The 15,028-nt window shown below is 41.6% G+C and overlaps 1 protein-coding gene across 2 annotated transcripts in view; it reads right to left on the bottom strand.

Moving 5' to 3' along the window:
- Nucleotides 1–15,028, bottom strand: part of LOC135706938 (probable serine/threonine-protein kinase cdc7) — a 163,477-nt gene that overhangs the window by 29,616 nt on the left and 118,833 nt on the right. For both annotated transcript variants that reach the window (XM_065228623.1, XM_065228624.1), the window contains one exon: nt 10,391–11,380. In XM_065228623.1, coding sequence (XP_065084695.1) covers nt 10,391–11,380 — 990 coding nt within the window. The remainder of the gene's footprint in view (nt 1–10,390; nt 11,381–15,028) is intronic.

The raw sequence follows: 15,028 nt of genomic DNA, 5'->3' as shown, positions 1-15,028 counted from the left end.
AATAACCTTGGCATACGACATCATCTGATTTGTAGTGATTTACCGTGGTAAACATTATTAAGTAGCTTTTAAAAGTGTCCTGGATTGTGTCCCAAGTATCTGTATTTTGGTGCATTACCTTACTCTCTATCTGTCTGGTAGACAATTTTAACTATTTTTCCTTCACCGTGCACTCATTTGGCACCTAGCTTTTACTCCAATACCTAAGACCATGGTTACTCGGCCAAGACACAAGCAAGTCTTGCGTCAACTCCGAAGCGGAATTAGAAATCAAACAAAAGCTTCTCTTGCTGCTCTTCCCTCTGCATGTTAAGCCTTCATCCAAAAACAACAATTAAACATTACTTTTCGTTCGTTCGCCCGTCGTCATTGTTTCTATTTCGTAGAAACACGGCGTACGGCATGACTTTTTTGACTAATTTATATTAACGTCAGGTACCAAGCGCCCCATCAACCCTTTCATGGAGTTCGAGAGAAGGCAATTCCATCCCACCCTGATGGTGTGTATGATCGCACGCGATCTTTAATCTCTTTCTCCATTTCGGGAAGGTATTCTTCAACAGGTTACTCGAAGCGCATTTTCAATTTAAATGTCTGTCAGTGTGGAGTAGGCTGGTCGCAGCCGGAGTGGGTAAGGAATAGGGGTTGTCAAGAAAACAAAGTATGCGAGGAGTTGCACGCGAGAAAATTTTTCCATCGTCGCCTGCTTATGCTGCCTTTTTGCCTGTTTTGTGACGTACCAAGTTTCAGGTTCCGAATACAAAAAAAAAGCTCACCAACTGGTCGCCAATCTAGTTAAGATTCGGGGGGTTGCTTGCTTAGGCAAGCGCGCTGTGACACTCATTCACTCACACTGTCATTGTGGAACACGCCTAGACGGAATCTATTGACAAAATACTTCTAATTATGTAAAAAAGTGAAAGTTGCCGAAAATGGTTTTCTACGCCGCGGGTTGAGCGGTGGTTCAGTCGGTGGGGGGTTTATTGCAGGTAGAAGAGTATGCGACGTGGTGTGGCCTGTGGGAGGGCTAAAGGGAGAGGTTAAGCCAAGCGAAGTTGAACGGGGGTTGCATTTGAATTGGGAATCTTGGGTGGTGGTAGTGTGTGATTTATTTAGATTTGTTTTTTTTTTTTTTATGGGGATGTTATTATGCCTTGGTGGAAATTTTATCTATATGAATTTACAACTTTCAGAGTCAGCGAGCAGGTGTGTGCTTAAAGTACAGTTTGACAGCATGTTTTGAAGAATACTGGAGAAAGTCATGCTGACAATATTTTGTCGGGAGGATTGGTGCATTGATGAAATTCAACTTGTTTTAAATTATCTAAATTTTAAATTAGCGTGATATTAATTATATAATTAGTTTAATAGTCTCCCGAGATCCACATTACCGAATCTGTATATCTATTATACAAATCCGTAATACATGGAACCTTACACTTCCCGTTTTGAGGAATATATGCCTCTGGAAACACCTTAATGCAGACTGCATACGTGATGAGAAGATTCACCGCAGTGCTTCAAAATCCGCACACACGCACATTACCAATCAAATGCTTGCTAAGGATTAGCTGGTCAGCCATATTTGTTGCATCTGCACCACACGCAGCAGCAGCAACAACAAAGCACAGTCTCCTATGTCGACAATGACGACGAGGGCCACAACGAACGGTTGATGAACTCCAATCAACCAGCGCTCGGCGTTTTGCGCCATTTTCCGTTGGGCCATCTTTTCTTGTCGTCGCTGTCGTCGCAGCACTAGTTGGTCGAAATAGCCAAAACGTTGTGGCATTTTTCTTCTTCTTCTTTTTTTCGGAGATCCGATTACGAAATGTGTGCAGATCGTTGGAGCTTAGCTCGGCTGTTCGGCGCGTTTTCGGACTGAGATGTTGTTTTGATATTGCCACAATAGCAACGCATAATCATACGGTTCCAGCGAAGCGGCGAGGAACTTTTCGGGGTTCGAGCTGACTTGTTTTGGTTCACAGCCCGTAGGTAGATGCACTCGGAGCTAGTAGGAGGTCACTGACACGGAGGTGGATTGCGTAAAAGAATAATTTTGCTCGGAAATTCTTCACACTTCCCTGCATGCTCTAAAACAGCCAGCAACATCAACCGGAACGGTTGGGTAATGCTCGGTGGCGGGGCGGGTGCTGCTTTGACACTTTCCCTTTCGCACATGCACTTAACTTCGTACCAGCTCCAACAATGAAAGGTGGAACGCTAATTAGGTTGGATCACGTACGTTGATTGAGCGTGAGGCGACGATGGTGGTTGAAGTTGCTCATGTATCATTTGAAAGGTGCCTCTATTTGCATTGGCCTAGCCGAATTTTCTAGGAAATTTCGAGGAAATGACCGAGTGCTTTATGGGTGGGGCAGTTTTAGAATACATGCATCACAGAAATGGCCATTTTCTATAACCCATGAACCATGTAGGTAGTGATGTCGTTTAACTGCAGCATTATAGTCAGTTCCCCTCTAAATGCGTTACCACCAACACTGAGACTGATTGACTGCTTTGGATAATGTTAGCTTTCACAAATAATATAATAATCGAGAAACAATTCTCCTTTCCAACTCTGCAGAGCGGTGCGATCAAGCTGTCGAGAAACGGTTTTGAGCGAACGAAGGTAGGTAGGGTAGGATAGGCCAAAACGCACCCTTGGGGTAAAATGGCCCCTAGCGGGGTTTCATAGGTAATTCAGTACTCCCAGAATCCCAGAATTAGTAATGGGAAAGCACCGAAAAACGGCGCGTGCCATTTTACCCCAGGTTGTGCATTATGGATTGTTCTCCCCTACAACTTATTCGGATTCAATGACCGTCCTAGAGTGAGAGATGAGATGAGATGTGCCTTAGTAGATAGGTACCAACAACGCGCTTTGCAACGCCTTGAATGTGTGTAGTTTGTATTTATGCTCCGATGGGTGCAAGCTGTGGGAAGCAGTCGTTGGTGGGATGCGGGAGCAAGGGGGAATTGGATTCACAAGAAAAGAAAGAGAAGTTTGAATTATACGAAACCCAGACCAAGCACTGACATAAAAATGTGGATCTTTGTTTCTGTACGATCTTCGGATTAGTGTGCCGATCGATGACGACAATGCAATTTATGAGTGCCATGCGAGATTATTTCAATAGAATAGAGAAAAGAGAATATAAAAATCATTTCATGATGTGTGGAAATAAAGGCGGGGCTTAAGCCACAGACAAACATACGTAGCTCCTTATTCTCAATAATCGTATACGCATTCTACGTTCAATTTTGATACTACAAGTTTCATTTATTAATTACCACCGAATCACTTTGACGTTCTATACAAACTGTTGAAGTTGTTTGCAACATTGTAAACAAGTTTATTTTCCGCAAATGGCTCACGAAGTGGCGTTAGTGAGTTCCAAGACGATCTATTGCAGGAGATATTGCTCAAAACGATACGTCAGTTTGTATGTGATTTAGTTGTTTCTTATCAGATTCCCAACAGTCTTGTTTGGTTCTCTTTGTACAGTGTTGCTTATTTTAATGCTCATGGAAAATGCTTCTTATTTTAATTTCTGCTGCTAATTCTATTTAAGGAACTTGTCTCAACAGACAGAAGATGCTTGTCAGCTACTGCAACTAATTTTGCACAGTTCATAAACGCAAAAAATTGACAGTTCGAAAATGAGTGAAGCATCATCCTTGGAAATGGATAAATAGTGGACAGCGTCGAAAAAAAAAACGAAAGAACAAATAGGGTTTAATTAATGTCACAGTTTGTGCCTGCTTAGTACAAACGTATTGTATTTGTTGGATTTCAAAGCATTACAAACAAAACAAATACATGTGTTCACAATGAATTATACACATACGTCTTACCTCTCAGTTCAGAGCTAAAAAATATAATACGCCATAATATATAGATTCCTATTACTAATTGGGTGAAGTAATCCGTTTCCGATACCTTCGGGATGAAGACAACCCAAGCAACGCACATGTTCTACAACAGTTTATATAACCTCTGTATGGCTAGTTTTGCTTGTATAGCAGTTTAATCAATATGATTCTATGAAATTGTGTGTATTAGTCATATCTAACTTCGGAGCAAACCTCACTACATATACTTCGGAACATACAATTTGAGCTGAATGGCTGAATAATAAGTCAGTTTGTAGCTGGCAAGCAAAATTTTGACTGAACAAGCTCTTACTCTACTGCCATTGGAATTAAAAAAAAAATCATTGGAATAAAAAAAAAACATATTCTACAGAAAATTTGTAGCAACTTTGTTTAAAACTTCTTTTTTGCATCTATTCATTTGAGTAATAGTTTTGACCATCAAATCCAACAGATGTCGCCCCACTAGTGGTGGATAAATCAATTTTGTGGTATGAAGATTTTCAAAAAATTGTCGATTTCTTTTCAAACGTTAAATCAGCGGTGGGAAAATTTCTACATTTTATTCCTTTTAGTGTAGTAGTGACATTACGAAGAAATAATAGATCGGACAAATTGCACCATTATTGATATTTTGAAATGAACGTGAATTACGCCATAAATTCTCAAGTCGATTTTCCAACAGCTCAAACGATTGAAGGCTGCTCACCTTCTGGTATTGAATGCTTTCAGAAGCAGCATGAAACACCCATTTCCGGCCTATTAAGCACAATCCGCACTTAGTATTTCTTAATCTAACGTAGCTTAGCACCAAATGGAATGTTATTATTTCAGAAGGCTTCCAAATTTATTTACCTATCCATATGTACCGTTAGTTCTGATCAGGGGTCGCGAAATATTCGTTTATTGTTGAAAATGCAAAACTGCTTCTGGTGGCTCAACTTGGGCTACGGGTTTTCTTGGGCCTATTAGCCATAGAAATGCAATAGGAATTTTCTTTTTCCTACTTATCAGATAAATGGAAATACTTAATTGATACTTTAGTTTAGCGTGGGATGTCCCTTGGTGGATAACGTTGTTATTTTAAAAATGACGAAAATCTAATTGGGACTGACAAGTCTCTCTGCTAATTCCTTTTTGAAATTTCAACCGACTTCATGCGAAAACCTGAAACTAATTTCTGACCCTAAGAAGAAATCCACTGAGATGCAGTTCAACAGCAACATTTGCTTCAGGTGATCGAACAGCTTCGAAAAGAGTACCCTAAGAAATCGTAGAATATATTAAACTGAAATATAATCATTACAATCCTATGATGAGTGTTCACTCGGCTGTTGACAGAAGCAGCCACTCTCGATGTGTGTACCGCGATCATCCGTTTACTTGGCAGCAACCATTGTTTGGTCCTCCTCATTGTTCTTCATCAGCATTTCTTCCGGCCGATGAGTCGTCGACTTTGGAAAGCAACCGTTTCGTGATGAATGTGTAAGCGCTGACCACGTTTTGCGTCCATTGCTGCAATGGAAGCGCTCTGCCCCCCGTTGGCTATACTGCTATACAATGAAACCACTGGAAGCGGCTCTAGTTCTGGTGGAGGAGGCTTATTGGATAGCGCAAGATAAGGTGTTTATTATGTTGTACCTTTTGACTAAAGTTTTCATATGTATTGTATAATGAACAAGAATCCTCGAAACCGAATCACCGAAAAGATCAAAACCATTGAAAATGGCTTGCTCTGTGGCAAACCTTTGCCGAAACGTCCTCCAGTGAAACGTCCTTCGGTGAAATATCCCGCTCCCCTAATTTTCGTAAACATTTCAAACACAATTCGGAAACCCGGATTACAACCAATCGTCCCAAAATTTGCACAGTTGTTTGGGACCCCAAATGGAACCTTAAAAAGGTTTTCTCACGCTTGATGAGGTCAAGTTTACGTTTTTCTCGTTACCCACCCTAGTCTACATGGTAAATTAATCTGACTCATATTTGAATCTCGTTCACTCAAATTCACAAAACAAAACTGCACAACATGCTCTATGATGGCATTAACATTTTTCACCGATGCCAGTAAGATCATTTATTTTTCATGGTTGCTAAAATAATGTTTTCTGGCTCCGTTTATCTATGGAACCTATAATATCTATAGTAGATCCTTCTCAAATTTGGGTTGGCTGGAAATAGCGTGTGTACCGTTTCGATCAGTCCTTTCACGCAAAGATTAATATTTTGCCTATGGGATTTTCTAGAGAAGTGAAAGGATAAGAAACGATCCGGTATGTGTCACAAAATTCGAAATTTGCTTATGGAGTTTTCCTATAAGAACAATGAGCAGTTGCAGAGTGATCGTCAACACGAATGGTTTCACCAATACCAAAACAAAGTTGTCAAATGAAGTTCGTATGCCATAATTAGGAACACGTCTCAAAATTACCTTCCCAATGTTCGGCCCATAGCGATAAAGCGCAAAAGCGTTAAATCTTCTACAGCTACGATTAGAGTGAAAAGTGTGACATTGATATATTAGGCTAGCAAGTTACAAAAAGTTAAGTCTTTCAATTCATGAAATTATCAGTGTGGATTTTCGTTAATGCAATAATGCGGCAAGATCATGGTGCTTAGAAATCGAAAAATATGAAAATAATAAGTGCTCTAAATTTGTCCCAAAAATAGGCAATTCATGTACGGATTACAATTTCACAGCACATGTGGTATTAGTTTTTCATTGCTATTATGAATTATTGTTGAATTAATGAATTAATTGCTTGATAGGCTCAAAACCAGTGGAAAACACTGTTTTTTTCCCCTTGATTTGTTTTCCGTCGATCTTGTTTTTCCGTCCTGAGCACCAATGCTACCGACGCCAGGGAGGCAGCTCTCAGACCTGGACCCTACATATCGACTCTTCAACTCATGAACCGGGCACCAACGGCTTTACTTCCGGCGTGATCAGAGATGTTATGCCTCAGAACATCCCGGTGGCGCCGACTGGGATTGAACCCAGGCCTGCTGGGATGAAAGGTAATCACGTTTAACACTACACCACCGGTGCCGCTAGGAAAACACTGTTGTCTTTAGATTTTCGATATATAGTTCAAAATTTTTTTTCAAATTTGCAAAATTGCAAAAATTAATTATCACCGATGAAATATTTTAAAACGCACAGATTTTTAGACTAGAGGTCTCAAACTATGATCTTACGGAAGACATTTTTAGGTACATTAACTTTTTTTAAATGTTCTTCTTGTACCTGAAGTTCTACAAAGATCCCTGAAGTAAAAATAACTTTGAACATCAAAGAAGTTCTTCCCATTTCAACAAAATTCGTTCGCTAAATTTGCACTAATTTCGATGTAGTTCTACAAAGATTGTTTTCTTGGTTTGGGTTTCAAAATACCTTATTACGTTGTTTTTCCTTTCAATTCTACTAATATTGTACCATTTTCAATATTTACTTTCACTATCACTTAAAAAAACTACAACAGATACGTATTTCGTTTACTTTCAGAAGTAAAATAAAGTGTTTCTACTCTCCGTCATTTTGAAGATCTCTGAACATCTATAAAAAATTCCCTCCACTTTTATTGTTGCGTAATTTGATAAACTTTTGCAAAGATTGCTTCACTACTATGCAGTTCACTGCATTCAGGAAGTTTCCTGATTTTTAAAATATTTTGATGATTTTCTACGATGCTCCCTCAAGTTCTACAAAGTTTCCTGAACTATTTCGTAGATTGCTGAGCTATTTCAAGTTCGTTAACTGCAACAAACTGCCCTGGCCTGAAGTTAGAAGAAGGTACTCTAACTTTTATACATTAACAAATTGCTCTAAACCCTTAAGAAGTTTCAGAAAGTTCTACAAAGTTACCTGAAGTTCCTTGAAGATCTAAAAATTTTCCTGGACTTTAACGAAGTTCTCTGAAATTAAATGATGTATTCGTGACTTCTACGAGATTGCTTCAAATTTTCCTGAGCTCAGATCCAGAGACTCAGATTTATTAATTTGAAATACTGAACACACTCGCGATTGATTTTTTTTTTAAATAGTTTATCGATCTCGCTGAAGATTTTTTTTTAACACGTGGCATCAATGTCCTACACAGTAGTCGAACATAATCAAGGGCGGACAGAAGCAAAGTAGCAGCAACGAAAAGGAAATTCGGATTGTTAAGGAGCTCAAAAATAAAGCAGTAAATTATGTGAAAGCAGACAAGGGCAACGCGGTCGTTATCATGGACAAGGACGATTACGACAATCGAGTAGACCCCTTACAGAACATGGTGAAACACGTGGAGAAAACACTGAAGAAGTGCAAATCAATATTAGGAGAAGGAGCAAGTCGTTTACGGGAATCCAATCCCATTCTACCCAGGATCAAAGGTCTCCCCAAAGTCCACAAATCGGGGAATGAAATGCGAGAAATCGTGACTTCCGTGGTTCCCCTACCCAAAAACTAGCGAAATGGCTAGTCACAGAGTTCCAGATGGCATACGCTGTACTCAGTTCCAGAGTAAGGCAGTTAGTAGCACTCAGGAGTTCGCCCAGCAATTACAATCTTCAGGAGACATCAACGAGGAGGAGATTATGGTATCTTTTGACGTCACAGCTCTTTTTCCCAGCGTACCGGTCAAGGAAGCAATCAACTATTTGGAGGACTGGTTATTGACATAACGAGAGGTTGCAGCATGGAGAAACAAGATTCGGCCGTACCATAAGCTGCCCCGCCTTTGTATAGAAGAGAACTACTTCTCTTTCCGAGGCAACTCCATCTTCCTGTGTGTGAAGCCCTTCCCCAAATTGTAGATGAGTTCAACAGAATTCACAAGGATAATAAATTCACTCACGAGATAGAAAAAGACGGAAAACTCGCATTTCTCGATCTTCTAGTCATCAGTGAATCATCACCTTCTTCGGCCGCCTTCCATCACATGATTCACTGGATGCAGACTCTTCCACTCAGCGAAACAGGAAAGGTTAAGGAAATGCAGTACATCTTCGAAAGAGCTAGACTCAACGGATACAAGGAGATCACAATCCAGGCAATCATTGATAAAAAAGCGAGAATTATTTAAAGGAGATTATTTACAACTCTCACCGCAGCACCTGAACCATTGAAACGAGTGTCCGTTCCATTTGATCAAGATATTACTAGTAAGCTAAGACCGCAGTTAAAGCAATTCGGATTAGATTTAGTTTTCACCAGTAGACATAACCAATTAAAATCATTGTTAGGATCCACTAAAGCCCCAGTTAATGTTTTAGGTAAAGCAGGTGTGTATAAAATAAGCTGTAATCGTTGTAACAAAGTATATTTACTACGTACCAAGAGAACTTTAGCAACTACATTTAAAGATCATATAGTGGAGGTTAATAAGGCCAAAAAGCAAGAGGAAAAAAGCCTAACATATGAAATCAAAGGTTGCAGAACATATCTTCACAGAGGACTACCAACTTTTTTTTGAACCACCACCAACTATCGACGGAAGAAATCTTCTTTCTCTCTATTTATAAATTCAGAGATGTTTTTTGGCGAGTCCTAAAAAACCAATCCAGTTTCCTACAACTTTGTCTCAAACGTCATTTCGATTAGTTGAGCCGTTTTCCGAAGCCGGTGGTTTATTGAAATATATTGAATACGCCATTTTGAAGAATAAGGCTCGAGTAAAAATGGTCAAATTCCAGAGTAAACTGAGAGGTAAAAGCTAAAATTTGTATAGCATTTTAGAGGAGTTAGACATTTCTTAGGTTATTCAAATAAAAGATTTGAATTGTTCACAATTAATGCTTAAAAATATATATTTTTGATTCAAATTTGAACAGATCTGTTGATCGATTGCAATTAACTTTCGTACTTAGACCATTTATACAGATTTAATAAAGTAACACCCAAGCGGGGAAAGACGGACATGTTAAATTAGTTTGAGACAAAGATTGATTGATCCTCCAGCAGTTGCAACGCTTTCACTGCCATGAGCCAACAGCACTCACCATCAACACGCCAACTGATCATCGCAACCCGACAAAATAATGCCTGCAAAGGTCGAGACACTTATCCGCTTCAATCCCCGAAAACACAAAAAAAAAAAATAACTAAACGTTAATCATCAACTTTTACAAACCCCAAAAAAAAAAGCTCATCCAAAACTAATTTTGCTTCCCTCCGATGTTCAAATCATTAACTGTGCCATCGCCGTTCCGTGCGCAGCTGATCACAATCTGCTGCTACCGTCTTACCCACCCTCCGAGCACGGTAAATCCGAAACAACCCCATGGAACGAGCTGCAGCACTGGCATTCAGTTTCCAAACAATTTGCTATAAATATTAGAAGAAAGTTTCACTCTTCTTTCTTTGCCTTTGCCAGCGTTCGTTTCGTGCGCCAAGTTCGTCACACTCTCTATCTCTCGGGCGCGAGCGCGCGTTTTCCGTCCGGCACCTTCACCACCGCGCCCACGTGTCCGTGCTGGCAATGGCCTACGTCCGCCGCAACCTGAAAGCGATCCCACCAAAAGCATTTACCTGGTCTATGTTGTGATGTTCGTTCATCTGGTGCAGCAGTTTCTGGTTCAGGTTCTTCAGATTTGCATTGCCACCACCCTCGTACATGCTGTCCTTATCGTTCGGATAATCGTCGTAATCCGTGTCCCGGTCTGTACTGCTGATCGCACTGCTATTACTGTGCAGGGGCGCTCCGTTCTGTGTGCTGTTGGCAGCCGCTAGCAGGGCGTTGAAATTTGCATGCGACGACGGTCCGTTGGTCATCTTGGGCCCATTGGTACTGCTGACGTGGCTCGTGGGGCTACTGTTTAGACTGCTGGTTTCCATGCTACCATTGTTGCTGGCCGCACTGCTCAAGTGCACGGAGGAAGCGCTGTGGCTTAAGCTTTCTATTAGCTGCTTCTCCTTTTCCCTGTAGCTGGGGCCATTGTTGTTGTTGTTGTTGCTACTGTTGTTGTTGTTGTTGTTCATGTTACCATTTGTGTTGGCGGTGATATTGTTGTTATTATTGTTGTTGTTGTTATTGTTGTTATTGTTGTTGTTATTGTTGTTATTGTTGTTGTTATTGTTGTTGTTGTTGTTGTTGTTCTTTTCCTTCCGACTGTTGCTGCTACTCCGTTCTGAAACGTTGCTGAACTGACTGAGAACGATCTCCCGCTTGAACTGATCCAGTTTGGAGTCTCCACTGCCCAGATGGTCCTCGATGATGTCCGAGATGTCTAGCATGCTGCCACCGCTGTGACCGTGGATCAGTTCGTTCTTGATTTTCTGTTGACTAGCGGCGTTGGCAGCGGCGGCTGAGGCGGCCGCGGCAGCAGCAATGGCCACCGCAGCCGTCGAGTTCATGATTTCGTCGTCGAACTGGGCATCGTCCAGCGTGTCCGTATCGAACCGCTTGGTCGACGAAAACAGACGCAGGGTCGGATCGTTCACCTGATCGCTGAAGTATACGTCCATCAGGTTGAAGAAGGGCCACTCGCGACGCTTCGGTTCCTCTGACATTTTGATGGCCTGCGGAGAAGAGATAGAGAAGAAAAAGGAAACATAAGTTTTTTTTTTGAATTTCTGAACAAAACGCATCTGGAAATTGCTTCGTGTAATTAAATCAATTTAAACCCGTTTCACATTCTTCCCGCAGCAGCGTTGTTTTCGGCGACGCATAAAAATCGATAAAAAACGTGTCGACCTTCCACTTGGTTGTCGAAAATTAACCACCCGGGCACTTAATTCAGTGGACACCGAACGAAAGAATAACCAGCGACGAACCCCCTCTGGCCCCAGAGAAACAAGTGACCCACTTTCCGGCTGTCTCTACCACCACGACACAGATTCTCACTGCCCTGCTGCACCAGCCACTGATGGCGGCTCTTGAGAATCCGTTATTTTCCCCAAGAACGCAAAACCAGCCGACCTACTTCTGGCCTACTGCGGTGGTTCCATAGGTGCATAGCTGACAACAACCAGAAAGTCGTCTACTCAGATACCGCGCCGTGGTGAAAACTTGCCACGCGAGAAAGCCAGCTTCCCATGCATAAAATTTCATCTTCATGGGAGAGTTGCATTCCTAAAGGGCCGGAGGTTGGATGGTAAGATGAGACAAAACAACGACAAGATAAATAATGCTCGCTTTGTATATCAACGGGACGGGTGAGTGGGGAAGAGCGGGTGTGTGCGGTCTTTTAAATTATGTCTGCTGCGCGATGCGATGATAAAAAGCGAACGCGAGATGCTAGATGGCAGTACAGTGCAGTGCAAGAATGGGAGGGGTAACAGCTGTCAAAATGTACCCGAGCGTGGATGAGAAAAGGAACACCGGAGAATGCCCGTGAGTGTAAACAAAAACAATGGGGATGCTGAGGGAGAGCGGGCTGATATGAGAATTATTTTCATTTGTTGCCAAGCTTGATTGGCTTTTATTTCGATCGTTGCTTTACCCGGCCTTTTGCGTCTGGTCGTAATTTAGATTTCTTGGTCTTCTGCATCTTCATCCCGCCGCCGCCACCCCGGCGCAGCCTACTTGGTAATATTTTTTTCGGGGAAACTGGGTGAACATCAAGTAGATATGCTGGAGCGAGCTTGTTATTTTTGGCTAAGAATGTGGGCCAACTTGGCTGAGTCGTGCAACGGTACTGGTCATCATCTCGGCGTGTATCTTTTTGTGCTTCTTTCCGGATCTCCGGGCCATCAGAAGCTCGAAAATGGTGGGAAAAGCCCCGGAACAAGAGGAAACGATCGTTAGCCTATTCTTTCCGAAGGTTGAAGGGAGTCAAGGGTTGTCGGCGGGGTAATATTTCCTGACCGGCAGCGGATTGCGAAATTAGAAGATGGAAAGTGAAGAAAGCCATCAATTTCGAGTTGATGCCTCGCCTAATCGATTGGTGCTACTCAAGAAGCGGCCTGAAGATCGACGATAATTGATTGACCTGTTGGTGCACAAGGGAAGGATGTAAACCTGTAATCAGTGGTTTTTGTTGTTGTTGGAAATCCCCTTAGCGTTTGGCGTTGAGTACTCATTTTGAAAATCCGTTCGGTGTTCGTAGATCAAGATATTCGATATGGAAAATCTTTCCATGACAATTGCCAATCAATCAACTATCGTTACCTTCAGCAATCATAAAGCTTAAGGCGAGCAAACAGAAGAGAGAATAAGAAACTATCCGATATCTAGGTGAACTAGCTAGCTTCCAAGCCGTTACATTTCCTTCGCGCCATCTTCTCCTTCCTGCAGGTAGCGAAGGCGTTCTGGACTCGTTCCCAGCTCATCTTCTGGCGCACACACACACTCTCTCACAAAGCTACAACCCATCCCCGCTCCTATTTATCCGCATCTATCCATCCGGAGCTTACGAGAAATACAGTTTGGGGCCTTGACGGCTTTCGGTACTGATTGTAAGGTTGGATGGCTTTGCTACCCAGCCATCCAAGCAGGCCGAGAGATCCGTTAGAAGGCATGGTAGTAGGCTCTTCGTTCCATCCCTCCAGGCAGCCAACCAGCCAGCCAGTTGCAGGGCTTGCAAGTCGAGCATAAAGTAGGCTGAGTTTTTTAGAATCGAAATGAATGATCTCCGGTTTCCTTCTTTCTTCTGGCGTTCGTTCCCGGTCGTCGGTGTGTTGTGTAGGTACCTGCGCGAGGACGCTGCTGCTGCTGCTGGTACATGGTTGGTTAGATCGCGCTGCCGTTTGGAAATTGGGTCAGTGGTTCTTACTGTTTCTTGGAGTTTTTTTTTCTCTCTCTGTCTTTCCATTTCTTCTCGCTTTTTATGGGTCTTTCTTGGCATTTATTCTTTGGTTGGGCTTCTTTCGTGTGTCTTCCTTGTATATACGGTGTAGAGTGTGTATGTGATTGGATTCACAATGAGATCTGAGAAAATGTGTGTCTGAACGTGTTCTTGAGATAGGCCCGCTGTGACAAGTGCCATTATGTTTTTTGAATGATTATTCGGGACAGGTCGGATATGTTCGGCAAATGAGTTCAGTGGGTATGTATTGCAACTAGATGTTCGTACTGGATGCATCAGAGAAATGTGTATTGAAGTAGAAAGCATTTTTAGACTTTGATTTAAATAAGTGTGGAATATGTGGCTATCTAGCGGCGTAACCGCAGGTAAGAATGCATGTCATAATTAGGCTGCGGTTGTCATTTTTAGTAGGTTTTTTCGCTGGACTAGTTGACCTTTACCTGTGAAAGTTTGAACGAATGTATTGCACATTTTGCACCACAAAGGACTCCTGTGCAAACCATAGTTGCACGGTAATATTTTCGCACAGAACAGCAAATTTCAAAATTGACTTATTTGAAAGCAGTAGCAGCTTTTGAACAGTACTGGCAAGCTACTCTAATTAATTTGAGGTCTATAAAACGTTAAGAAGCTCAAATTTTATGACCAGAGCGAAAATATTACTGCGCACTTATTTTTATCGCAGTAATCTAATCAGGTGAGAAATCGGCAATATGAACGATACAGCATTTGTTCACCTATTCGAGTGTCCAGAAAACTTCCAAAGTAGTATGCGTTGCCATGGTAGTTTGTTATACGAAGAAATTTTATCTTGAAGTGCAGCCATTAGGGTGCTTCAAAATATCGGTTTTGCTCTACCTGATCATTCTCCCAAAATTTTAGATCCTTTGGATGCGAACTAGTACTGCACTGGTCCTGAAATTTGAATGGGAATTTCTATGGGAAAATTTATCTGTTGCTACTCATCGTTCTAAGCCCTTTGTCATAATAATATGCGGAAATGTTTGCTATCAGTACTTATGCTAAATTTTCTCAGCTACAACTTTGCTCAAGACCACTTTTCCATTGGACGGCATGAAAATTAGTCATTAATTTCTGATATGATTAATCGGCTGTTTCAGGGCAACACTGCACGTTTCACCATAACATAATAGCCTGGATTTGTTTGCCCTATTCATCGCGCCAGGTAAACCAATGTTGCATGTTGAGCAGTTGATGGAGCATGTCACAAGAACATCATCTTCCTAATTAAGTAGCAACAAATTATCCTGACGTTCAATTAAAATGTGGTGTTCAGGAAAATTGCACATAAGTGCATATAGCAAACTATTTCGTAAATCATGTTGACGAAGTACTAGAACGATGAGTACGAAAAGTTATCTTTCCCATATAAACTTCAAAGGGCCAGTGCAGTACGAAT

The sequence above is a fragment of the Ochlerotatus camptorhynchus genome, unplaced genomic scaffold (genome assembly GCF_037179485.1).
Source record: "Ochlerotatus camptorhynchus isolate MF236.1 unplaced genomic scaffold, CSIRO-AGI_Acam_v1.1 ptg000298l, whole genome shotgun sequence".
In the NCBI taxonomy this organism is placed as follows: domain Eukaryota; kingdom Metazoa; phylum Arthropoda; class Insecta; order Diptera; family Culicidae; genus Ochlerotatus; species Ochlerotatus camptorhynchus.
Note: the sequence above shows the minus strand (reverse complement) of the source record. Positions and strands in the feature narration are given on the sequence as shown.